General features: G+C 53.9%; 1 protein-coding gene across 1 annotated transcript; it reads left to right on the top strand.

The window, feature by feature from the left end:
• Positions 1–26,879, top strand: CHRDL2 (chordin like 2; the record flags this gene model as incomplete). Its single annotated transcript, XM_082337859.1, has 11 exons — positions 1–82; positions 8,356–8,468; positions 8,924–9,017; positions 10,050–10,192; positions 13,347–13,440; positions 14,570–14,625; positions 15,972–16,140; positions 17,071–17,265; positions 20,043–20,225; positions 24,853–24,945; positions 26,784–26,879. 11 exons carry the CDS (start codon positions 1–3, stop codon positions 26,861–26,863), a joined length of 1,302 nt encoding a protein of 433 aa, XP_082193985.1. The 3' UTR covers positions 26,864–26,879.
• Positions 26,880–27,178: the final 299 nt, after the last annotated feature.

Genomic DNA, 27,178 nt, shown 5'->3' with positions numbered 1-27,178 from the left:
ATGCTTCCCGGAGCGGGTCCCCTCGCCTTCCTCCTCCGGTGCCTGCTGCTCCTCTTCGCCTCCGAGAGCCGAGCCCGGGCTCGTAAGTCCCCCCGCCGCTCCCCTCCAGGCTGCGCTGGGTCCCTCTGTGCCTCAGTTTCCCCATCGCCGGGGTCCCCAAGAATTTGCGGGGGGGCTTTGCAGGCATGGCTAGGGAGACGGGGAGGCTCCTTGCCGTGGCAGGTGCGGGTCCTCCGTGGCCAGGATGTCCCAGGCCATGCAGCAAGCCGGGTCCCCCATCCTGCACTGCTGGGGACACGGCTGCGTCCCCTTCCACCCGCTGCTGTCCCTTGTGGGGACGTACAGCGCCTGGCACACTGCGGCGTGCTGGTGAGGGGGCTGCGGGGTTTCGTGGGCCGGCAGGGACATGGTGAAGGTCTGGGACCCTCCTCCCGTGGGCTAGAAATCGTGTAGGGCAGGAGGTTGAATTACAGCCCGTCCCCTGCACAGATCCCACCCCACCTGGGTGCATCTCCCCTCCGAGGGTGGACGGGGATGTGGGCAATTTGGGGAAATGACCCCCCCAAACCAAAACTGGGGGCTTCTCTCCACGTCCATCCCTTGTCCATCCCCACATCCATCCTTTGTCCATCTCTGTGTCCATCCTTTGTCCATCTCTGTGTCCATCCTTTGTCCATCTCTATGTCCATCCTTGTCTGTCCCCACATCCATCCCTTGTCCATCTCCATGTCCATCTCCACGTCCATCCCTTGTCCATCTCCATGTCCATCTCCACGTCCATCCCTTGTCCATCTCCACGTCCATCCCTTGTCCATCTCCATGTCCATCTCCACGTCCATCCCTTGTCCATCTCCATGTCCATCCTTTGTCCATCTCCACGTCCATCCCTTGTTCTCTCATTGCTCCTGCTCCCAGCTGGCCGACTGCAGCAGATAAGATTTGGGATGGGGAAGGGAAAGGAGGCTGAGCACTTCCTTGTACGAAAAGGCTTGAAGGACTTGGCCAGGGCTGTTTAGCAGCTTGGAGGGTGCTGGAGGTGTTAACTGGGGCCGGGAGGTGGGTTTGGCTTGGGCAAAGCACTGGGACTCCACCAGCAGGTGCTGGGCACCCCTACAACATTGCAAAGCCACCCCAGTGCCGAGCAAACCAGAGCAGGACCGTTGTGTCCCTATGTTTATTCTCCCCTTTAATCTCCCGAAATCCCAGTAGAGCCTGTCGGTGGCTGCGTTAGGGTGATTTACGACTTGTCCGCTGCCAGCGGTGCATTAGGCACTCGGCAAATAATCGTCCTCCTGGAGCGCCGACCCAAAATGTGAGCACTGGATTGCTTGTCCCGGCGGTGGGGTGGGCTGAGGGGAAAAGGCAGGCAGATGGACGGGGCTGTGCGGAGCCTTGGAGAGCAAAATCCGGGTGAGTTTGTCTCCTTTCCCTTCCCCGGGCTCATCGAAAGCCGCTGAGCTCAGACCGCAGCATCCGTTTCTTGCGCGAGGGATGTGGGTCTGACTCCCTGCCTCTGCCAGGGCTGCGTTAACCGTGGTACCCGCGTTAGGAGGAGGATGGAGACGTCTCCAGAAAGTGAAACAGATGCTAGGTGAGGTGTTTCCTCTTCAAGCTGATGGTAGCAGAGCCCCTCAATTGGGCACAAATCAGGATGAATGGGGACGGTAGGGGTTTGTCTGCTTTGGGAGGAAGCGCCGGGGTCTGTTTGTGGGATTTATAATGCCGATAAGGGGCTGGGGGCTGCGGGACAGGGGCAGGATTGGAGCAGGGATGTCCGGGATTGCCCCCAGCTCCGCATCGCTTTGGTTCTGCCGCCGGGAGCATCCCACGGTGTGGGGGGCTTGGCTGGGGCTCCAGCTGCCCCCGTGGTCGAGGGCAGGGGGGTCCTGGGGACAAGGTCCTCATCAAATCGTGGGCTTTTCTCCGCCGTCCACCTCTGCAGCTCGCTGCCTCACATTTTTCTTGGGGCCAAGCGCACAGGGAGAATGAAGTCAGGAATAAATTAGTTACGAGCAGGCTCATCAGCCAAGAGACCTACAGTGTCGTGGCTAAAAATAGGTGAGAAGCAGAAACACTCGGGCTTGAAGGCAAGTCAGAAAAGAAGAATTTGCCCACAGAAACAGGCTATTTTAGGGGATTTACACTCTCAGCTGAAAAAATATCAGAGGCGCAGGTTACTGGGCTGAATGTGCTTCAGCCCGGCTACCATGAGTAATTCAGCGGCAATAGTTGAACGCAACGATGTTTTGGCTAGAGACATTTAAACACCAGCATCTCTGGAGAGCGTGGGGCAGTGGTTTTCTCCAGGAGCTTGGAAGCTGCCATTTCATTTCTTTTTAATGTGGTTCCTGGTGAAAAGTGGGTTCACGGGATCTGTCTGTCCTACGAATTTGGATCCAGCGTGGCGAGGGACCGAGCGGTCCAAGATGGGAAGGCCGGGGATGAAAAGCAAATCCTGCCAGTGGCCACGGTAAGGGAGAGGCGAGGGCTGCACACCCCGCTTTAGACAACCGAGCATCCCCTTGGGAAGGAGAGGAGGGAAACGGGGCCCCATCTGCTGCTCGCAGAGCCCACGGGGATGCTCTAGGTCCGGGGCTTCGCTTGGCTTCTCCACCCTGGGGAGCTCGGCAATGCTTCGTGAGGCTGCATTTGCAGAGCTGCAGAGTATTCCAGGCTCCCAAAGTCCCAAGGAGAAATTCCCAGCCCAGGACTGAGCGAGGCGAGTGCGTGGGAAGCGATCTGGATGTGAGCAGAGTCATTAGGATGCCACATGTCAAGGGCCTGGTGTGTTTTAACCAGCCCCTTCTCAGCTAAGTTGCATTTTAAGCCCTTCATAAATACAGGGCTGTCATAGGAGCGCCTGGACTTTCTGTACCAGACAGTACTTTTTACACTTTATTTATGACCGCTCTTAAAACTCGCAAACTGGTTTGCATAAACACACCCCCGCACGCCCGGCGTGGCGCTGGCTGGCAGGTGCGTGACCTCCGAAAAAGCTGTTGGGGCCGGGAGCCTGGCTCCGATGTGCCCTGCCCGGGGGAGAGCTGCGGGGGGATCGCCTGGGGACACAGAGGTGAGAGAAACCCCTGTGCCGTGAGATGAAACGAGGGAGAAGTGGGGCGAGACCTGCAGGATGGTTCGGTAGCATTCTTGTTGGAGCCAGTTTGGTACCTGGAGTGAAAGTCCCTGCTAGGGAAACTGAGGCACAGGGCCTTCCACACTTTGGGGTCTGCATTAGCCCCTCTCTAGCCACAAGTCAGGGCTTTACCTGCAGCAGGGACTCGCCTCTGGGGCCACTTCAGTGTCCTGTAGCATAGAGGAGCTCCAGTGTAAGTCAGGATTGCTGCACGGTGATCCCACGCGTGCAGAGACCCAGCTGGGTAACGAGCGTGCGAATGGGAGCCGTTCCCCGGGCTGATGGAGCAATGATATAAAAGTGGCTTTAAACCTCCCACGACCCATCAGGATGCCCTGCTCAGGTCTGGGAAACCCTGACGTGGGAGTGGGGGGTGTAGGAGCAGGGTCTTGCACGCGCGCGTGTGTATGTGGCTTGACTGTGTTGAGTGTCGTCGGTCCCTATACCCAAAGGAAGGTGAAGTGAGCACGGCTGAGCCTGAGCCAAAGGAGGATTTGGCAGCAGAACGTGGTATTTCAGTAGCCATCACACGTGCAAATTTAATAGCTCATCTTGGTTCCTGCTGCCACGCTTGGGATCGGTGCAGGAGAACATCTGACCTGTTTTGGCCCCTGGTTCAACCATGGTCAAAGTGTCCAGGCAGTGGGATGAGTCACACCATGTTGGGAAACCCATGGGGACGTCCTTGTCCTCACAGCCCCCTGCAAATGTGGAGGGGTGCAAGGAACTGGCTCAAACGGGCTGCGTCGGTGGGTGGGAGAGCTTCAAGGGACAGGTCTCATGGACATGCTGGCCCGAGGGGACTTGTCTGCGTCTGAGGCCAGGAGATGTCCAGGGGTGGTCTGACCAACATCGGCCAGTTTGATGGTTCAACAAAGAGGTTGTGGGGTCTCGCCCATCTCCCCTCGGTTCATGGTCTCTTACTGGATCTAGAGCAGGTCATGAAGACATAGGATGGCGTCTTATTGGTGGCTGGTGTGGGAAGCTGTTGAGAGACATCCTAAAGAGGCATCAAGGCCGTTCTCATGGTGTGAGAGAGATGTCAGCAGTCACTGAACGCAGCGCAAGGCGGGTTTCTCCATGCCCTGGATTGATGTGTCTAGACCATCTCATGAAGATGCTGCTCTGGGTGGTTCATAGAGTGTCTCAGAGCCTCCACGATAGCCTGTTCTGGGATTTAAATCTCCTGGTAGCTGGAAAGCTTCCCACAATACCTGTCCTAAATCTTCCAGGCTTTGCCCCAAGCTGATTGCTTCTTCTTGTCCCTGCCATGGCCAGAGATCACCCTTTTCTTTGCCACAGCGCTCTCTTGCCTCGTCCGCCCCCTCCTACTTTCCATCTCATCTTACATACCCTCCTTGCCATCCAGGGTGCAATTAATGATAATTAATGACAATGAATGATAATCAAAGCAAACCAGGGCCTGGGCACGGCCTTGAGCATTGTCCGGGGGTGTCCAGACTCTTGCTGAGGGTGCACTCCCCAGCGTGGTGTTGGCCGGTGCCAACGTGGGCTTCACCAAATGCTTGGGGACAGCTGGGCCAGGGCAGTCCCAGCAGGTGGGTATGGACATGAGCTGGGCCAGGCCACTGGCCCCAGACCCTGGCCTAGGGTATTCAATGATTTGGATGTAACCAGGTGGTCCTCACCCAAGAAAACACTGGAGCCACGGCAGAAAATATCTGTTGGATGGGGTGGCAGGGAGAAACTTTCCTCCTCCATGATGTCCCCAGCAGAGCCCTTCGGGGTGGGCAAGGCAGAGCAGCTCCCACGTGGAGGAGTCGCTCTCCACAGCATCTCCCACCCTCCCTCTGGACACGAGGCCACAGGACTCGCTGCTGGGTGGCAGAGGAATCATTTCCACATCTTTCACCTGTTTTTTCTGGTTCATACAACCCATAACAGTATTCTGGAGAGCAGAGTCTGGTATCTGGGGCTTCTTGTATTTGGGAAGAAACTGGTTAGATGGGACCTGTTCTTGGAGGTGTTTGCAGTGGGAGGTGTTTGCCCCTTCTTACCTCTGCTCCTGCTTCCAGGTCCCATAGGGCCACCTCCAAGCATGGACCCTCAACACAACCCACAAGTTGTGTCTCCAAGGTGGCGTGGACCATGCTGGCCCACTGTCTTCTCCTACCCAGGGATCGCGTGCTCCTCGGGAAGGAAAACAAGGTGATGGCTTCATCTGGATTTTTGGTACTGCAGCCTTGAAAGCGCTCTGCAGCTCAGGAGCCCTCTCTGGAAAACGAAAAGTAAAACAACGTGACTTTTGTGAGCGTGCTGTTGCCGAAGACGCAATAAATAAGGAGACTGAACGGCACGGGAGCAATTTACTGCCACAAATGGCTTTTCACTCCCAGTGAATTGGGAAGATATCCAAAGTTTGACCTCTGAAAATGAAATTATTAGCCTGGCCTGGGAAAAAATGATCCAGAGCCTCCAGCTTTTAAGCCTCCTCCTTCCATCCATCCCCAGCTTGCTTTTAACCAAACACGCCGGCGCCTCTTGCCAAATACGTGGCATAGTGCTACTGAGATGCGGACACGTGTCTGCTGCTGCCCAGTGCTGCCAGTCGGCTTTAATTTTACCAGTGGGCCCTTTGCAGACATGAATCAGGCTGCTTTCGAGGGCTGGACCCAAACCAGGGCTCTACTTGTGAAAGGCAAGTGATTAAATGTTTAAACGAAGCAGCCAACTGGCATGGGAGGCTGCAAGCTGAGCGGGGCCGCGTCACACGAAGGCAACTTGATTTCTTCACCCTCAGCGTAATTCATGAAGATGCTGCAAGCAGGGAAAAATGAAGTCATTTTCTCACCCTTTTGCAAAATGATGATTTTCTTTTTTCTTTTTTTTTCCTTTTTCCTGGGTTTCTGCAGTTTCCAGTCACACACTCCCCGTTCTTGCGTGGTTTGCTGTAAGCTCCTGTTGTGCATGGCCAGGAATATGGGTTTGCTGACTTGTTAGAAGTTTGGAGCAAGCTATGGGGATGGTGTAAAGACCTGAGTCGGGAAAAGCCTCCTGCCTGTCCCTCTGGTGGCATCCACCCCAAAATTATTGCAAATATCCACCTCTGCAGATGCAACGCTGGCCCCACACTGCTGTGCTTGGACTAGGCGGTCTGGACAGCTGGTGGCCACCTCCTTTGAAGGTACAACTTGGAGAATCATGTACTCGAAGCCATTAACTCAATGAGGAGCTCAGGGCTGCTGGCAGACCCGTAGGGCTTGAGTTGGAAGGGACCCATAAGGATCATCATAGACCCCTAGGGCTGCCCTTCCTGATGGCCACAGGGTCTGGCCATGGTAGAGCATTCTTCATCCTGAGGATGGTCAGAAGCTGGAGGAGGGATGGCAGCCCACCACAGCATATTCGTATGAGTTTGGCTTGGTTGGTGGGAGAAACACCAGCTTTGGCAAGGTAGGGCAACGCCGGCCGGGCTCTCTAAACCACTGCTTTACCCCAGGTGACAGAGCGGAGCATGGGATGGCTTTTAGCATCATTGGGGTGGTGAGTGCCACCCAGCTCATTGTGGGAACCCTTTGCTATTCATCGAGGAGTCATTCCAGCAGCATAGCAGGGTCAGCACCCACTAGCTTGCATGACTTTGTGTGGTGGGCATGAGCTGGGCACCATGCCTCGGAAAACAACCCTCTCCCCTCTCCCCGCATCCCCAGGGTGCCGCAAGGTTTTAAAAGACCCATAAATGCTTCAAGGAGCATAAATGTCTCCGCTGCCTTCGAGCAATGTAATTGCCCAAACTACCTCAAATCCCCTCGATGACATAACCTTTTAAGTTACCTTCGGTTTTTAGTGGGACTGTAAGCACTTAAACCACTAATAACACACGCGGGCAGGAGTGTGCTTATTCACAAAAGAGCTTAAGCCCTGTCACGTCCCTCTGGCTGGTCAGGGCTTGGGGACACGCCACGGGAGAGCGGGAGCAGCCGATGGACTGTGATGGGAGTTACGGGGTCCAGGTTCCTGCAGGTCTGACCGGGGTTGGAGCTTGGTCCTGCAGGACCAGGCAATGCTTTTTGATGTGAATGTTAAGGATGACTGAATTGGGCTTTCTGGCCAAAGCCCTGTGGTTGTTGGTGGTGATTATGGCCATGGTTTGTCCCACAGGTCCTGCTGCAAGATGGCCTCGTCCTGCCAAAGGGTTGGTGTGTAACCAAGGGCTTGGAGATGGAGGGGGTTGATAGGGACCTGCTAAAATCCAGGGAGAGGGTGGATCACCAAAGGGGATCTCCTTCACCAGTCATGCTGGGCACCATCTCATCTCTCTCCCTGTGCTGCGGCAGGGTTAAACCCAGCCCAGTGTAGGCAGGGCTGGATGGTTTCTGGGACAGACACCTCTAGTTCAGGAGTGTGGCTGGAAACTGGCTCTTCTCGGGATGATAGGATCAGAGGAATAGAAAAACACATGGTTTTGTGCTTTTCGGGGCAAAAAGTGGACGAGGTGGACTTGCTGTCCCCATGGACAGCCCCATAAATGAAGAGCATGGTTCAACCCACTGCAGCCAGACTAGTGCGACGTCAAGCCCAGTAAAGCCAAGGGGCTGAGCCTGGTGGGATGGGGCAAGCCAGCACGGTCCTGCTCCTTAGGGCTGGTGCTTGGCTGTCCGTGTGCTGATAGCGCTTGTCCAGGGCTCCTTGAGAGAATGAGCTGAAGCTCTTAGGGGGAGCAAAAGGTTTTCCTTCAGAATGTGTTTCTACCCCAAAATGTCTTTTTTTTTTGATTCTTCTTTTTTTTTGGGTAACAGTGAAAATGTCTCCTAAATTCAGTCTCTCCTATCTCCCCCACCACTCCCAGCCCTTCTGGTCTCCCTGGGGGAAATTCAGTCTCATAGCATCACCCTGTAATCACCTGTCCACCTTCCAATGAGCACTTCTACTGACCTATTTTAGAGTGACAGCTCTAATTTTTGCCTCAAAAACACCCATTTTGTTCCTTGCTTGCGAAGGGAGTCCAGCTTGCTCAGAGGAGTTGCCGTTTGGTCAGATGAGTCCCAGCCTAAAAAAAACAAATCATGGCAAAAAAAAAAAGGCTTTTGGGGAATGTATTCAGTCTGGGGCCTGGTGGATGGGATGTGGCCATCAGCTCCTCATGGGGGACAGCATGAAAGCACAGAGCTGTCCTTGCTCTTCCCATCACGGATGGAGGAGAGATCCCCCAAGGACTGTCCCTTTCTCTCACAAAGCTTCTCCTGGTTGACTTTCAGGGCCAGATATGTTCTGCGACTTCAACGGCAAGAAGTACAGCCCGGGCGAGAGCTGGCACCCCTACCTGGAGCCGCAGGGGCTGATGTACTGCATCCGCTGCAGCTGCTCCGAGGCATGTCCCCTGCGAGGTGCCGAGGGAGGTGGCGGGGATGCTGCTGCGTTGGGGCATTGCTTTGGCAGCTTTTAAGCAGATCGGTTGTGGTGTCTAATTTGACCAGAGAAACCCTTTCCAGTCCCGTAGGGATGATGGATTAATCTCTTTCCTTTTGAAAAAGCCCCACGTCCCCCTGGGGATGTTGGGTTGACCTTGTGAGGGAGCTGTCTCAGTACTGGGCTGTGGGTGGAGGTGGCTCAGGGCTGCTGTGGGACCATGGGTGGTCCTTGATGATGAGAGATGAGACCATGAGCTGGTTGACAGTGGGGTCTGAGCCAGGGATGGAGACATCCTTGACTCGATGAGCTACACCAGCACGGTCTATCATGATAATGGGACCATCATCCAACATCTTCCTCCTCTTGCAGGGGTGAACATGTAGCTGAATGAACCGTCTTTCTCTCTCTCCCCAGAACACCAACATCAGGTGCTACCGGATCCAGTGCCCAGCTCTGCAGTGTGCCAGCCCCGTCACCGACCCCCAGCAGTGCTGCCCGCGGTGTCTCGGTAGGTGGACATCCCATGGGGGGGTGGTGACAAGGTGGCAGCGGTCCTGCAGCCTTCTTCCCCCAAAGGGCTGTCAGGCCCTGGCCCAGGCTGCCCAGGGCAGGGGCTGAGTCCCCATCCCTGGAGGGATTTAAAAACCAGGGAGATGTGGTGCTTGGGGACATGGTTTAGTGGTGGACTTGGCAGCGCTGGGTTCACGGTTGGACTCGATGATCTTAAGGGTCTTTTCCAACCTTAACGATTCTATGATTCTATGCAGGACGTACCTCAGCTGCAGTCGCTTGAACGCTCATGCCTGGGGCAGCGCAGTGATGCTGGGTCTGGCCCTGCTCACGGGGTCACAGCAGCAATGGCAGCTCGGGCTGCTTGCATTGCTTTTTCAAAATGTAATTTTGATGGAAAAAGGCTGTCTACCAGACCATTTTCTTCACCTTCCCCCCATCCCAAGAAGCCTCGTAGGGACAAAGTGTCAGTTCACAGTTCAGTGACAAACCAGAAGCTGGCACTTCATTCAGATTGTTTGCCAGCAAAATGTGTTGGATACAGGAAAAAAATTTTTTTGAAGATTTTTAACAAAATTCTTGAATTTTTCCCTCTCCTGGATGTGATGACCTCCAACATCAGACAGAGTCAGATAAAAAGGGCTTCTCCCATGGGTAATTAGATAAAAATTAACAACACTTTTTTTTCTAATTTTTTTTTTTTAATTTCCCAAATCATCGATGGTTTTTGACTAGCTTTGCCACCGCTCTGGCACAGGGGGTGACAAGAACCCAGGAGGTCAGACTCCAGTTTTACCTTTGAGCTGAGCTCAGCGCGGTGAGGGCAGCCCTGTTCTCCAAAAGCTTTTGGGCACATAAATCCCCACAGGCCATGCAACGCCCCGGCCGCTTCTTTGTGATAACTGTGGTGTGTAAAGGTCTCCTTGTCCTTTTGGGTTAGGCTGGTGGGGAATCTGCTGAGCATCTGTGCTACGTCAGGGCCAGGCAAGGGCTGGCTCTCATCCCGTTGCTTTCTCATCTTCTTTTCCAGAGCCACATTCCCCTTCTGGCCTCCGGGCACCCATCAAGTCCTGCCAGTACAATGGGACGACCTACCAGCAAGGCGAGATGTTCACCACCAGTGAGCTCTTTCCCAGCCGCCAGCCGAACCAGTGCGTCCAGTGCAGCTGCTCCGTAAGTTACCTGCGAGCCCACGGGGGGCGGGGAGGGCTCAGGGTCTGCTCCTGCACCCCAACAGTGTCCCACCAGGTCAAAAACCTCATGAGGACCGTTGGCTGGTACCAGCCCATGGTGGGATGGTTTATCGTCAGGATCAGGTTATCAGTGCAGGAGACTGATCTTCCTCTGAGCTTCCTCTGAAATGGTGCTGGGTCCTCCCTGCCTGTTGACTAAGGACCATGGCAGAGCTGGGTGCTTCCCCCTCTGCCGGGTGTGTTATCTGGCCTTGACCCAGAGCAAGGTGTGCTGCAAATGGCCACCGGCCCCTGGGGTCAGAGCACGAAGCACTCACCTGCATCTCCCTGGTGGGAACAGCACAAACAAGTTGCTCCAAGGGTGGGTAATTCACTGGAGATCCCACGGTCCAACTCTGGGTGGACCCTGCTGGGGCTCCTTGGGGTGGGCAGGGGCACAGCCCTGTCCCCACTGAGCGCTCCAACAAGTGCATTTGCCTGCTGCGAGGACCAGTGCTGTCCCCGCAGCATCCAGCTATCCCACCTGCCCCGCTGAGGCATCGTACGGCAGACAGCCGGTGGAGAGGACAACCGGGAGCCTCTCCCCATACATGCTTGCTGCAAAGCAGGTGGGGTTTGTGGTCGGAGGACCTGGGAGAGCTCAGCATGCCTGCAAGGCAGCATGGATGCCAGCTCTTGGGCTTCAGGAGTTCTTGGTACATTGAGCCCAGTGTTGAGCTGGTAGGACTGAGCTGAGCTCCAGAAATGATTTGGTGGCTCCCAACCGCTGCTGGATGCCTGGGTCTCACGATGCCTCCAGCAGCCAGCTCCTGCCCTGCATGGCTGGAGCTCACCCCTGACGCAGGCGGGAGACAACAGCAGAGAGATGGGGGCATTCGCAGCAGAGCTTGGCCATCAGGGATAGCAATGGGCAGGCGCCTGGTGATCTTCATCCCCTTGCTTGGATTTAAGTGGAAGCTGAACCCAGGGCTGAGACGTGCTTGAGCACCTGGGTGGCCAGGCTGCAGCAGGAGCCGATTTCATCTGGAAAGTCCTGCAGTGTGTTCACCAGCCCTCTGGGCCATCGTGTGCGGAGCTGTGCCCTGGAGATGTGCATGTGCTTTCCAGGCTGTCTACAAAAAGCATTTGCAGGAAGGGTCTGCCTTTCACACCGAGTTGCAATGACCTTTGGAGGACCATCGCATGCCCATCTTCCGTGATGGTCCTGGTTGCCCTGCCTGAGGGCTGCGACGGTGGCCAGGATGCTGTGTTGTCCTCAGCATGCATCCCCGTGATGGATTGCCCATCCACCACGCATTGCCAGCACCGGAGGGCTGTTCCTTCCCTGTGAGCCTCCAGCAATGCCCTGAGACAGGGCTTGGCTCCGCTCTGCCCAGCCCTCTCCCACAGGCTGGGATCCTGCTAAAAACTGTCAAAAAAAGAGTGCTGACACTTCACTGGGGAGACACGAGGCAGCCTGGCCAGCGGCGATGGGGAAGGTGTGTGGAGCATGGGGCCGCGCGTGCCAGGAACTCTGTGTTGGGAGATAAATGGAGCAGCTCCTCCTCCTCGAGAGGGAGCGAGGAAGGGGGATAGAAAGTGCCGACGCTGGATTTGGGTGCTGTGGGGAACTGCTTGCAGCAGCTATAGCCTCTGCCATAGAAAAGAAGAGGGTTGCAGACTTGGCTTTCACTGCCCATCGCAGGCTCCACTGGTCTGTGCTTTGCTGGCAGAAAATAATTTGACTAAGCTTGGCCAGGAAAGAAAAAAGGGGTGAGAGAGCCCAAACCACCTCCTCTCATGCCAAAAGCACGCACACGGTGGCTACCATCAGCTGATGCTTGATAGTAAAGTATCCGTGATACCGGGATAGCTGGACTGAGCCTTTGGTGCTTGTGCACACCTCGGAGCTAGGTGGCTTGGAGCTAGGTGGCAAGAGGAGTAGCTTCGACGTAGAAATTATACAGTTTTGAGGCTGGTTTCTCTCTGAGGGACCCCAGCTGGATGCCAGCCCACCAGGAAGGAGCCCTCGAACCTGACTGTATGTGCCCACCTGGCCCTGCTTTCCTACCCCATCCGCCACCAGCCCCAGGAGCCTGCAGACCTACGTGTCCCTCTCGGAGGCACTGGCTCTCGCTCAGGCTCTGTTTATTCGGCAGGATAATGCCTTGGATACGAAGGGGAAAATAAAAGGATGGCTGTGGAGCCTTGCAGCAGCAGGGTCTCGCCGGGCTGTGTCTGATGTTGTCAGCTGCTAGAACAGCTGCAGGAACAGCTGGTCTAAACCTCTTTGAAAACCGCCCTGAGACCAGAGCCTCCAGGATAAATCCTGCTTTTTATGACATTTGCTCTTTCCCGCCCAGGGCAGGCCTTCGCCGTGAGCTGCCGGTCAGAAGGAGAAAGAAGGAAGAGGCTCCGTGGCCAAACCCTGCTCCCTGCAGGTCTGGACCCCATGGAGGTCCCCGAAGCAGAGAGCAGGGTTTGCTTTGCAGTGACCTCCACCAAATCCTCTCATTTACCAAACTTTCTTCCTCCTCTTCACGTCCTCTGCACAGCGGCTTGGCTTCCTGATGGTAGAAGAACCTGGGGTGGTTTGGTTTGCTAAGGAAATCCTTGGTTAACCTCTTGGTTGTGGTTGACTGAGAGCTTAGGGATACCCCAGAGAAAATTGCTGCATGGAGAAGAGGACCTTGCTGTTGAGGTCTGGCTGCTGCTGGGCTGCTGAACGTCCTTCTCTACCCTTCTGCAGGGCAGGAAAAGCATAGCCATGCAGCAAACGGGTGCAAATCCATTGACTGAAGTGGGACAGGGATGCACTAAGGTCAAGATTGGCCTTGGCCTGTGGTTTTCAGCCTGAATCACTATGGTAATGATGTTTTCCAACCTAACTACCAAGCCAGCGGAAGAAGATCTACACCTGAACGTCCATCCACAGCTCTCGACCCAGTGTCTTTGGGTGCTTGACTCTGGTGTTATCAAATAACCCAAGACAGAGGGAGGGCAGATTGGTGATATCTGAGGATGGACTATTGGGGTGCTTATGATTTATGCTAGATCTGCAATTTGAAGTGCTGGCACCCCAACATGCAGGACCTACAGCCCTGTCCAGACCTTGGTAATGCTGACAATGCTTTTTTTATCTCCTGCCCTCCTAGGAAGGCCAGATTTACTGCGGCTTGGTGACCTGCCCGGAGCTGTTGTGCTCCTCTCCCCTAACCGTGCCAGATTCCTGCTGCCAGGTCTGCAAAGGTAATGAGGGGCCCAGGAACTGCTCCTGAGCGAGGGCTGGGAGACCCCAGCTGGTTGCCACCAGCTGGGAGAAGCCATTTCAAGCCCCTTTAGCAGGATTTTGGAAGCCTGTGCTGTAAATCAGGCCACTTACTGTGTCTTGGTTGCACCAGGAAACAAAAGATGAGGGCTCAGTTTTTTTCTTGCATGCTTCCCCTCCCACACCTAGTAGTGTCCTGCCTCCCTGCAGCCCACGCGCTGGCTAGGGCGGAGCTCTTTGCCCTGCCACTGGTGCATCATGCAAGAGATGTGACCTGCATGGAGGGCAAAGTCCTCCAGACCCCTCACCCACCAGGATGGAGATCGTCGTATGGACCACGTAAAGATGGTGCATGCTGCTGTTGCTCCAGTGAAGTTTCCAGGACAGCCAGGGAACCCCTGCCTTCCACCTTGGTGCAGCATGGCTGAGTTTCACTCCCACAGCTCTCTGTGGGGGAGAAACTCTTGGCTTTGCTGCTCTTTCCCCTGACTCACACCTGGGAGGGTGAGGAGAGAATCAAGCTCCATGTCTCCAGATGAGACAGACTCAAGAGCAAATGGGCAGGTTCACACCTTGCTGACAATGAAGTCACAGCATAAAATGACTCTTTAATACAAGAAATATTTATGAAGCTGGAAGGCCATGGTGGTCTCCTGGCCATGGCCACATAATGACCTCCTCCAGGTGCCTTCTCCAAATTCTCCCCTTCTGCAATTTGTGTTCCTCTCTCTTAGTTTTCTTTGGTGCAGTTGGGGCATGTCATTGACTTGGTGAGAAATCTCGTTGGATTTCTTTTTAATGCCAGATCATCCCCATCACCTCATACTCTTCCTCTGGGGTGTTTTCATGCCACCTAACTTCAGAAGCTACAAGACCATGTCTTTCTTGGAGCTGAGCTCTTTTTAATAGTCAGTGAGGATAAAAGGGTTTTTGGGGTATGGCTCCCATTTGCTTTGGGCAATGTGAATTGCATATTCGAAGCTCTTCTCTCTCCAGACCTCACAGATGGGCCAGCACTCTGAAGAGAACTGCTTTTAGTCAGCTGGACCCCAGAGCACAAATCCTCTTTCAGCCCTCCAGCATTTCACAGGACAATGTTTTTCCTTGCAGATGGCTCATATGAGAAGTCCACAGAAGAGGAGCACCTGCAGTTAAACAGAGGTGTTGTACGTGATGTTTGCATTTTAAAACTCAGATTATTGCTTCTAGCACAGCCCCATTAAACAGCTCAAAGAAAGCCATTTTCCCTTGGCCATGGTCTTCTACAAAGAAATGACCCACGGTGGCTCTAGGAGGACAGTCAGTTCCTCAGACAGCAGAACAACAGACACCTGGTTTGCAGATGAATCGTGTCTGGGAGTTGACTTTAGGTGAGGGCTATCAGCATAGGCTGAGACTTCAGACCACCAGGGAAAGGCCCTTGTCCACTTCCTCTGAAGCATCTCTGATGTCTTTGGAAGAGCAAAAGACCTGTGGGAACTGGAAATCTTGGGCACTTCTCCTCTTCGTTGGCCAACCTGGCTGAGGTTGACCAGTGGGTTAAAACAGATGAAGAACATGAACAGAGCAGACTCAGAGGTGACCAACAGCCAAATGTGACCCCCACCCATAGAATCAGATGGCCCAAATCTGTCTTTGGGGGCTTTTGCCTCAGGAGATGGAGTCTCCTCTCCACCCTGGGCTCAAAGATGTCCTGCCTCCCAGTCATAGCTCCCACAGAGCAGCCAGCGCTGGAGCTGGCCACCACCGTGCTTTCCCCGGGCTGTTTTTATCGGCAGCCCCAGCAAGGAAAAAGTGACTCCTTGGCTGCCGAAGGTTGATTCATGGTGACATTTCAGAGCTGGGTGGCCCATGCCAGGTCTGTGGGATTAGGTCACTTACAGCTCCTGGCCCTGCCCTTTTCCATACTGCTGGGTGAAACGCCAGCATCACACCTCCACCACCTATAAAACCTCCAAAATAGACACAAGGGGACTCTTTGTGTTGCACGTCTTGTCCCAGCGGTTCGCTCTTGGAAGCCCAGGATGTTCCCGGGATTTCAGTCCCGCTGGCTGGCAGCTCCACACCAGCTCTCCTGGTGCCAGCCAGGTGAGAGGGCAGGATACGGCCCGTCCTTACCTCTCTGATCCCTGTTGGGTTGCACGGATGCTGGTCCTCAGTTTCCCAGCAGGCATCTAGAAAAGACCAGCGCATTTCCCTGCCCGTGTTGGTGATGTAGGACCTCACCTGAGGGCGTTGGGTTGAACGTGGGACGAGAAGGGTGCTGCCCCAATGAAGGTGACCCACTTGCAGCATAGGACGGACATCAGTGCGGGGCATTGGCACAAACTGCTCAGCACCCCTTAGGCGGTGGCAGGCACCGAGATGGCTCCTGGGTCATTGCTCATCCCTGTGGTTTCTGGACCTTCCACTCCTGGTGGAAGCTATGCATGGCTTTTTCCAGCATGCTTTGGAGTGAGAACAACCAGACTGCCTGGGTCTGAGTCCCCTTCTTTTCTCTGACTGCTCACAGAGGCACTCGCAAGACCAGTGCTCGGGGGAAGCGGCGGGCAGGAAGCCACCCGGAGCCACCGCATCCACTGTTCTCGGTTCTTCCCTGGAGTTCATTCCCAGGAGCTTCAAACCCAAGGGAGGAGGTGGCACCACCGTGAAGATTGTCTTGAAAGAGAAGCACAAGAAAGGTAAGGGATGGAAGGGCCAGGCAGTCTGTACGTGGCCTAAGGTGAGTTCTCCAGGACATTGAATTCTCCAGGGAATCTGTTTCAGCAGCAGTTTTCCACCACCAGGTCCCACCTCCCACTCCTCCACAGCCAGCCTCACCCAGCTATCTCAGCCCCGGTGGCCCACAGCCCCTTGGCTGCATGAATCTACCACTTTCCAAAAAGGGTTGGAAGAAGATTACTCCTTGGGGTGTTTTGGAGATCTGGGACCTGGGAAGGGAGGTGCTCAGCTGGAAGACTCCATGTGGTCCTTCCAGGACAGTGCCGCAGAGGGACAGGGTGTTCCTCCTTGCACCTACCCATCGCATGCTGGGTCTGTCCCAGTGCTGTGGTCTTCCTCCTGGAGGAAAGAGTTGGAAAGTGAGATGAGGAGGAAACACCATGGAGCCAAAGGGGGAAAGACAAGTTCCTTCTCCTCTTGGGGGCTCTCCCACCATTGTGTCTTCAGAAGGGCTCTTTCCAGACCTTGGAGATGAAGCTCTGGAGGAAATTTTGGGACCTCCAAAAATTTCCATGGAGGAGTCAGCAGGTGGCACTCTTCACTGTGCTTCATGCCTGTGACAGCCTGGGAGAGACCCTGGGCTTGCAGAGGCTTGGAGGCAGGTGAGCTCCTGCCCACACTTACCACTTGCCCCCACCAGGGTGGTTGACTCCAGCAGCCTCCGTCTCCTGGAGCTGGTCCCCCTGCCCCATGGCACCTCCTGGGTGGGATGGCTGCAATATCCCTATGTCCGCTGCTGCCGGATGTGCTGACAGAGGACCATGTTCCTCAAGACAGTGGGGCCACCCATTTGCAAGGTGGTGAAATGTGTTGAGCTCCACCAAGCCTTGAGTGTACAAAGAGGAGGAGGATTTATTCCCACCAGCAGCTCTTCTCTCTCTCTCCTCCAGCTTGTGTTTACAATGGGAAGACCTACTCCCACGGGGAAGTGTGGCACCCCGTCTTCCGGCTCTACGGCCTCCTGCCCTGCATCCTCTGCACTTGCAGGGATGGCGTCCAGGACTGCCAGAAGATCACATGCCCCAAGGAGTATCCTTGCGACTATCCAGAGAAAGTAGATGGGAAATGCTGTAAAATATGTCCAGGTAGGTAGGATCCCACCTGCTCCTACAGCTGCTTTCCAGTTCCTTCTTTTAGTCTTGGTTTAAAGCGCAGAGCAGATGTGTACGTGTTCACATCACTGGTGGCTTGAATTCACACCAGGTGAGTTCAGCAGGGCACTGATGTAAGGGCTGGCCTGTCTTGCAGGTGACCCAAGGTGAGGAAGCTGCACCGATCCCAAAAGGTTGCATGTGTTGGGTGGGTGTAGTCTGGAGAAAGATGCCCAAGGAGGGACATGTGAAGAGTCTTCAGACAGATAGAAGATGCTTCCTGGGGAGAGGGCACGGTCTGTTCTCCAGACCTCCAGCTGGGACAAGAAGTCATAGGGTTAAATTGTGGCAGCTGAAATGTAGGTTTGAGATCAGGAGGACACTTTCCGAGTGCGGGGTTGTCTGTGGCACTCGTGGTTTGGTTTGAATTTGAGCTGAGGTCCCTGTCCCGGGAAGGGGAGGGTTAGGCACACAACTATTGGGGTGGGCCAGATAGAACTGGGCTGATGCTGGGACTGGGACATGGTGGAGAGGACACCGTTTTTTTCATGTTCAATGGGTTTTGGGTCTCTCAGTTGCTTCTTGGTCTTTGGAAAGCTGTTTACCTTAAACCACAGACCTGGCAAAGATGTGGCAGGGCATGAGAGCTTCTCCCGTTCCCACTGGAGAACGCTTTCTAGGTTATACCTCTCCGTGCTGTCATTCAGCAGTAGATGTTTAGATGATGGAGCACCCACTGCTTCCCTAGAGAAACTAAAGATACCTGATTCTCTTTGAGCCTGACCGCAGATGCAGCAATCGCTGTGCGATCTCCTCTGATGTGCGTTTTCAAGGTGGTTTCGTGTAGGGGTCTCACCAGGGAGAAGCAGCAAGGGGCCTTGCCACGTTTAAGAATGGGAGGCAAACAGGCTGCAAAATAATTTCAGCTGTGATTTTTCAAGGTTTTCCAGCCTCTGAGCAGCGAGGTTCTGGGATGGCCTCCCTGGGGGAGCGAAGGGCAGAAGCTCAGCTTGCTTTAATAAGGTTTCTGATATGTTTATGAGCAGGATTTATGACGTGGTGCCTGGTGGGAATGGGATGTGATGACTGAGCAGAGCCCTTCCAGTCTTGCATTCCCGTTATAGCGGGTCTTTCTGGTCTAAAGTCTACAACTTTCTCTGCTGGGATCTCTTGTCTGTTGTTCAGTCTTCATTTATTTCCATTTAAACACTCTGACCCAGCCAAAATTATTTTCTTCTTGCTTTCCAGTACTCGTAGATAGCAATCACACACACATACACATTGCTCAGCCAAGTTACATGCTTGCCCTCTGTTTCACTGCACGGAGGTTTCACCCATCTTCTTTTTCCAGGCAGTTTCCATGACTGTCCTCCTCTTCCTCCTTCGTACCCAGTAGCTTGGAGAGAAACGCTGAGCAATTTCTATTTGCAAAAGGGATCCCGATCGAAGGGGAATTGCTGCAATGCATTGGTTGGATGGGGAAATGATGGCAACTGCTGGGAGCAGAGCTAGCGGCCGGGACCCCTGGGTCCCTGCTCCTCCTCCCCAACGCCGTTGGCCATCGAGTGGCTCCAGTGTGAAGCTCTGAGGTTGTTAAATACCTGTTGTACCTGCAAGGACGTGTGGTTCCTTCCCTGTCGTGAAGGTGGGGCTGCCTCAATCGATGCAAAGAGTAGCCCTGGAGTGGGTGAAGTTTAATGGTCTGGGACGGAGGTTTTCCTGCACCTGGACCCCGTGGTGGCAGGGAGGAGGTTGGTGGGCTGTGGTCGTCCCCCTTCACGTCACGCTGAGCCTGCAGAGCTGAACGCTTGTCTTCCCATCGCTGGAAAAGCCTGGCTTTGCATCCCTTTAAACTGGAATTTCCATCCTCTCTCCGAGAAGAGTAGCTCAGGACCGCCTCAGAAAGCACGAGGGAGAGCAGAATCAGGCCTAAAATAACTGTTCTACTAAAATAAACCCCACGCGTCTATTTATAGCCAAACTTTCTTTCGAGTAGTGTAAAAAGCTTCAGCATCCAAAATGACAGAGAGAACAAGGCTAAATTCAGCAGAGCTGGGCTCCTCTGTGTTCCAAGGACCACAACCAAAGGCAATAAATCTCCTTCCAAAACCATGGGGGATTCTTAATTACTCCAGATACATGTAAAAAATTAAAAAATTAGCAGCTCTGCTTTACCGAGGATGTTGACAAAGTCACATAGGGTCCCACCGGTGCCCCTGGTGTGGGTCTCCCTGCCGTTGCACCCCATGAGGGGAGGGGGCCCGGGCTGGGGCTGAGCCCACCCGCGGGGCTGAGCCGGGCGCGCTGCCCGGGCAGCCCGGCCACGGTGCTGGCTCCCGTGCTGCGGGCTCATCCCTTCGCTTTGCTGACGTTGCTCCTCCGGGAAGGCAACGGGAGTGAGATGGGAAGCAGGGAATCTAGCCCGGGCTTTGCAGTGATGATGGCACCAAGGTCTCTGCAGCGGGTATGGGGGATCCAGGTGGAGGAAATCCCCCTTCCCCATCCCCGCTGGCATAGAGGCTGCCAAAATCAAGGGGAATGGAAAATATGGGGATGAGCAGGTCCATAGGTCCTTTATCAACATCTCCCTTTGCTGCTGATCTCAGTGCTGGGGATCGGACCCTGGGAGCCAAGGTCCCATTCAGAGATGCGGCTGCGCCACATGGCATTGAACCCAATGAGATGCCCTTTCCTCAACTTGGGTGCTGAGATGGCTCCTCCAAGCTCCTTCCTGCCCCTGTTTAATCAACTCCGTTCTTGTTTTTGCCCAGAAACCAGAGTCAAACCCACTGATGAAATAGTCACCACCCAGTGTGGCAAGAACCCCAACCATGTCCTGGTGTACATGTTTGTGCCGCCGAGCTCAGAGACCTCCAAGGAGATCCTCAGGACGATCGCGATCGAGAAGGAGCCCGCGGAAGAGGTGGAAATCTACAACTGGAAGCTGATTAAAGGTGAGTACTGTAATGAAACCAGCCAGCAGCGGAGGAGGTGTGTGTGGAAACCTGGTGCTTTCCAAGCTTTGTTCAGTTTCTCAGGCTTTTCTCATGGTGCTCCAGACCTTGTGTAGTGAGTTGAAACCTGCTGACAGCAGGTTGGCTTTTCTAACTCCCCCCTTTCGCGCTCTTTTGCTGCAGTTTCATGCAGACCAGGGGCTGGAAACCACTTTTGGCCCCAGTGTATCCTGTCACGAGCTGCAACGCCATTCAGAGGCACAGCATGTGGGCAAACAAGGCAAGGGCCATGGGGCTGCTCCTCCAAACCTGCCCGCTTCTGTGCCAAATGGACATGGAAAACAAACCAAAAAATTGTTCTGGTCATTCCATCCTTTTACTTTTACTCTTTTTTTCCCCCAGTCCACCCATCACTGGGAGCAAAGCTTGCAGAGCTGCTGCAAAGGTGCAGGCAGCGGGGATGGATTGCCCCCAGCCCACTTTTTGGACAGGTGGATTTGGATGCTCCTGTTGGTGTGTCCTCCAGAGGTTAAAGCATGGCAAATACACTGTCAAATGACACCAATCTCTTGCTCTGTCCCCATACCTTTAGCTTCGCAACACTTTTATGGACCTGAGGAGCCTATCTCTACTAGATGTTTGTGTTTTGTTTCTCTTGGGCCTGGAAAAGCATCGCAGTGTCCCCACTCTGTTGGACATACTCTACCCCTTGCAAAAACTTGTGCCTTGAGCACTTGAGGTTGGTCACACCTTACCTATGGATGCAGTGACCCTCAGCCCATGTAGCTGGGTGTCTTCTGGGCATCTGTAGGCAGGTATTCTGGTCTCCTGGGTATGTTTGTGTCTCACCTCTGTCTCTAAGGAGACCTCGGTCCTCCTGGGGCTGGCTCTTCCCAGCTGCCAAGGATGGGCACACTTAGATAGTAGCTGGAGAAATTAACTCCAGAGATGAAGCCCTGACTGCCACCATGTTTCCGTCCTCCCCCTGCCATCCTCCGTCCTCCACGGTGCCCCTCTCCCTGTCCTCCCCCCCGCCTCAGCAAAGCCTCCTTCACAATGGCACCTTGTAGCTGGAGGACAGCTCTGAGCCTGCACTGTCTGGGCCCCACCATTTCCTCCCCTCGCTCCTTGGCAGAGGTCGCCACCCAAACCTTCTCGCCACCTTCTGAGGCCAAAAGCTTCGCGTCTGCACGGAGCTCCCGAGCCCTGCCAGCCAAGGACAGGGGAGGCCCTTGTCCCCGAGGCCAACACAGCTCTTTTGCTTGGCAGAGCAAAGTGTTACTATTGGGAAAGAGCATGAGCTCAGTCACATATGGATTCCACCTCTCCATGGTCCATCACTCTACCAACAGAGCAGCGTGTGTGGAGAAAAGAGGCTGCAAGTTGCGCCTGGAGCCTGTCCATCTGCCTTTGTATGGGCTTATGATACCTACGTGGCCTCATCTATTTCTGTGCCGGGACGGTTTCCTCCACGAGGCAGGAGGAGAAACTGGCGCCAACACCCAGCCAAAAGCTTTACCCAGCTCGCTGGTGGTGCACCACCAGCCCCAAGATGAGTGGCAGTGGGGGCTTCCCCATGTTTTTAGGGGTCTGAACACCTCAGAAGTTTTGAAATGTTTTAGAGCAGGATGTTTTAGAGCAGGATTTATCATGGGGAGTGAGGACAACAAAGGAATAGGCAGGACCAGAGAGGGACCAGCACGGTTTGGAGGCTCTGTCATTGACTTCTGCCCTTCACCCTACCTCGCCGGAGGCCTGGGCTGTACTTGGAGGCACAATCCCCCCATGGACCTCTTTCCCACATTTACCCTCCCAGGCTGTTGATTAGACGTTGATCAAAATATTCCTTTCTATCCTGAAAACCTGCAGCTCTGGGACCTTCAGCAATCCCCAGTGTTTCACCATGCTGGTATACCCTCGCACCTGGGCTGGAGGAGACCTGAGAGGTCTGGACCAGCCATCCCCATGCTCTTCTGGCATGTGCTTGAAGGTCTCCTGCCATGGAGACTGTACAGCCCATCTAATCTCTTCCAGAGCCACGGACCCCTTCCTAAGGGAAGACTGTTCCCAATGTGCAGCTTCCCTGCAGCTCGAGCTCATACCTTCTCATCCTCTCCACCATGGGTGTGAAGGGCAGATGCCTTTCCTCTGAAGATGCCATCGGCTCCTGCCCTTGTCCTCTCTTACACAGTTTAAGCAGTTGAGTTTTTTCAGCCTTTCCTTGATTGAAATTTCTGGTCCTTTGGTCCATCCCATAGCTCTGCTCTGGACTCTCTCTGTGTCTTTCTTGAAGTACAAAGCCCAAAATGGGGTGTGGGGCTCTGGTCAAAGGTTGCGTCCTGCTGGGATGGGTCTCATACACCCATGTGCACCCATGCTCCCGTCTCCATCCACCCACCGAGGCTTTGTTTTGCAGATGGTTTAGCAAGTCCTGAGACCAGTTTCTTGAATTAGACTCTCTTAACTCCCCAGCCCAGCATTAAGTATCACACGACATAAGAGTCATGTTGGTTCCCCACGTAGGCAGCCAAGAGAAGCAGTTACGATATGTCCCGTCCACCCATTTTAGGATGGGTAGAATGGCACGGTGGAAGAGCCTGTCTCTCCCATGTCTCTCCAAAATAAGGAAAGATGAATCGCTCCCTTGGAGATGGGGCTGGTCCTTAATTCATTCCTTGTGCTCTACTGGACTCTGCTTTTTTTTTTTTGGCCCTGAGGCAGTGCCTAAAGTACAGAATCATAGAATCACAGAAGGGTTTGGGTTGGAAGGGACCTTTAAAGCCCATCCAGTCCAACCCCCTGCCATGGGCAGGGACATCTTCCACCAGATCAGGGTGCTCACAGCCCCGTCCAGCCTGGCCTTGGATGCTTCCAGGGATGGGGCATCTCCCACCTCTCTGGGCAACCTGGGCCAGTGTCTCACCACCCACAGCGTGAAAAATTTTTTCCTTCCATCCAGTCTGAATCTCCCCTCTTTCAGTTTAAAACCATCACCCCTTGTCCTATCACAGCAGACTAAAAAGTCTGTCCCCATCTTTCTTATAAGCCCCCTTTAAAGCACCAAGAAAGGTGGTAAGTGCCCAACAGCCCCACCACCTCATCCCAGACCTTGCAAAGAACGATCCTGTCTGTTGGACAGGATCTGCTCGCCGGGAAAAGGCATCGCCCTTTACCAGCTCCATCCCGGATTGCCTCTTCGGCGGATGGCAAGCGCAGCGGTCTATTCTTATCTGCGCTGCCTCGTGCTCTCCTTGTGCGTGCTAGAGCATCGTCCGCATTCCTCTGCTGCTCCCCAGCACCTGGCATGTGTCAGGAATGACTGTCCGGGGGGCCAAAGGTCTCAGCCAGCTCTCCGAGGGCTCTTGGGTGAACATTATCTAGGTCGGTTGATTAAAAGATGTTTATCTCTTGTAGCTCTTGTTTAAAATATCCTCTTGGTTACTAATGTACTGGAAAGAGCTTCACCAGCCACAGGGACTATAAGCACACCCTCCTGCTCCTTTCTAAGTATAGACCAGAAGGATTTATTGAACACTTGTGCCTTCCTTGCGTCATTAACAGTTTTATTATCTCCATCCAGTATCTTCTTTTGTTACTGGTAGGACTTCTTTTCCTGAACCACTTAAAGGACTTATTAATAGTCCAAATAGCCACATATTTCTCTGGATGTCTTTGACTTCCTGTATTAACTTTCCACCGTCCACAACATCTCGTTTATATGGATTGCTAGCCGGTTCCCATTCGTTACATACTCTTTTATGTGTAATTGCTGCTGGGAATCAGGGAAAGTCTCTTAACCAAATAAGGGGGACCACGTTGCCTCTGACATCTGCCGGCAGGGAGATGCTGGACGCACAGGGAGCCTGGGTGAGAGGTGGGGAAGGATGTGCCAGGCATACTTGCCCGGTTTGTCACGCTTCGCAGGCGAATATGAATATCATAACCCCTAATCCTGCAGAAAGGTCGCTTTCGTTGCTAAATGCAGGTTCTGGTTTTCTTGGGTCAAACGTCTGAGTCAGGCACCTCTGCTAACGGGACGATGCTGGCACGGACAGAAACATCAATCTCTGCTGAGGTCATTCGTGGTTTTTTTCTGTCCTGGAGGAGTTTCAGGGCTGGGGGCAGAGGGATGGAAAAAATTGGTCCCTGGTTGCTTCCAGGAAAGGAAAGCATCCAGGGATGGGATGGAGGGGCCTCTGCTGTTGGGGAGGATAGGTGGTCAGGAGTGAGCGGAGAGGAGGGGGATCCTGGGATCCCGTTGGTCTCACCTTAATTTCTCTCATGGTTTTGGGGGAGGTCAGACCCCCTCCAGGGTGAGATGCTTTTCAGAGCAACAAAATCTGATTGCTTTCACCTGCTTCGTGGTGGTGTCCCTGCCCTGTTCTGATTTAACGAGCAGTTACTGTTTTCACATGAGATTTCTCCTGGTCCTTGGCCAGCCCTGGATTTGCTCCCAAACTCCCACCAGGCTTCGGCAGCTGGTCCTGCACTGAACCAGGACCCCGGGGCAGCCAGTGCAGCCTGTGTCCTCTTTGCATCTCAGGGTGGGAGAGAGGTGTGCATCCAAACCCATCTGAGCCTTAAACTGAGCGCCGCAGAGTCTGATGCCCTCTGTTTCTCTCTGCAGGGATATTTCATCTGATACAGACCAAGAAGATCAGCAAACAGGAATTCAAGCAAGAAGCGCAGAACTTCAGGCTGATCACCAGGACGAACGAAGGTAGGGAGAGAAAAAAATCCCATTTCCCCACTCCTCTGGCAGACCCTGCCCCAAACAACCCCGTCTTTTGCTGCATAAATCCCGACACGACGTGGGGAGCGAACCGTAGGGACGAGGCTTGTGCAAACGTAGCCGAGTCAGGGCTGACCTGTCTTCACACGCGTACGCAACGCTTCTGGTTAGCGGTCACATTTTCACTTTATGGTATCAAAAAGGGCAGCCAGCTTTCTAAAAGTGGATGCATGCTTGTGAAATCCAAAGGCTTTGTCTCTCCAAAGCCTGTAAAACTGTTTGATTTTTATATCTAATCCATCTGGCGTTACGGGGGGAAAAAAATGATGCAAGGGATTTGAAAAAAAATAAACTCTTGAAATATTTTTAAAAATCATTCTTAATGCTCTTGGATGTGCGTAAATGTTACAAAAAGCAGGAATGCCAGTGCACATGCCGAGAGTGCCTGTGTGGAGCGAAACTGCTGTGCTATTTCCCGCTGGCTGCCTCTTCGCCTGGGCTGGGTTAGAGTTTAATGGGTTAGGTTCAGATCGGAGCCATTCCCGTATTGTCCAGCACCCACGGGTCATCGGGTCAGCCGGGAACAGCGCTGCTGCCCAGTGCATACCAGCACGCCCAGTGCCCCAGGGAAGGTGGAAACTTGTTTTCACCTTCAATCCGGTCAAGACAACGTTGCTTGACCAAACCCCGGGGGATTTTCAAGTCTCTGCTCCCAGGTTGGCTCTCACACCCTGATGGGGGTCTCTGGCACGTGCCGCCTTCTTCTTGCCTCAGTTTCCCCTGACAAATAACCCTGTTGTGAAACCATCCCTCTGCCGTTGCTGCAAGTTCTAGGAAAGCATTGGCCGGTGATTTCTTCACAACAGGAGGTTAATTCAGCTAGAAAATATGCCCCCCCTGGGGATGACGACATTAGGGCTGCATAATCCTTACTGGGATTACAGAGGAAGCGACCACCTAGAGGGAAAGCACCTCCAGCCACCTCCTGCAAGTACGGGGATGTTGGTGTTTTGGGGGAGCAAGGAGAGGGATTGGGGAGCTTTGTGCTCGTTTTTGGGGTGTTGCCCAGCTCCCACCGACGCATTTGCTTTGCAGGGAGTCTGCAGCTCACCCGTGAGGCTGTGGCAGGACCTAGAGGGGTTTCTTCTTCTGCAGCAGGACCTTCCCCGACCGTAGGTGGTTGCAATGCCCTGCATGAAGAGCCAAGGCTGGGGCAGTGGCAGAAAGACGAGTATAAATAGGAGGGGTTTGAGCAACCCACCCCAAAGAACTGGGACTGGCAGAAGGGAGGAGAGACCCATACCTGCCCGTGGCCCCAGAAACGTGAATTTGGGCTGTCTGCTGATGAGTCAGAGGACAAGCAAAAGGCTTCTCCCCTCTGAGAGGCGGGGAGTCAGCCTGAATCCCGGACACCCGGGGAGGACATGGCCCTAACCGCTCACATTAAAACATCCTTTGAGGAGTCAGAGAGGGGGATTTATCCCTGTTTCAGACTGAGATCTCTTTCTTCTAAGAGCGTGTGAGTGGTTTCCAGGGAAAGCATTGGAAATGCCCTTGATTGCGCTGTTAATTGCATTGCAGGAGGTATACGGGGCCCCTCTTGACCTCAAATACCACTTTAATTGCAAGATGGCAAAGTCTAGGACCAGGTTATGGGGCCGCTGATGAGCTGCTCTGGCCACGGCCAGCCTTGTGGCAGACCTCTCTCCCCACCTCTCTCTCGGCACGGTCCTCGTGGGTCCTCCAGTGCAGAGGGTGCTACGTGTGGGGTAAATTGTGTTTTTCTGCTCCAAGGGTTGTTGCTAATGAGTGTCCTTCTCATCCAGGTCACTGGAACATCTTCCGCGCCCAGACGTCAGAGCTGAGGATGACAGAGAGCCCAGAGAAAGAAACAAAGAACTTGTAAAGAAAAAACTTTAACCTAGCTATTGATTTATCTACACACACACACACAGATACACACATACACATATATAAGAAAAGAAAGTTGCATTATTAAATAGACTGGCACAGCAATAAAGGATACACTAGTGTAAATTACAGAAATTCCAGCAAACGAACCAAACTGAACCGCATTGAAGCCGCAGCCGTGGAGGTGCCTCTCTCCAGCGGGAGAGCGCAAGAAGCCGGCCGTCATCTCCTGCGACCGAAGATGTCGGGTGTGCGGAGGGAGGAAGGAGAGGGGGCGGAGATGTGAGACCCAGTGCGAGGTGAAGAGGTG

This window comes from Platalea leucorodia (assembly GCF_965183815.1).
Source record: "Platalea leucorodia genome assembly, chromosome: 2".
In the NCBI taxonomy this organism is placed as follows: Eukaryota; Metazoa; Chordata; class Aves; order Pelecaniformes; family Threskiornithidae; genus Platalea; species Platalea leucorodia.
This window is presented reverse-complemented; position numbering and strand designations above follow the sequence as displayed.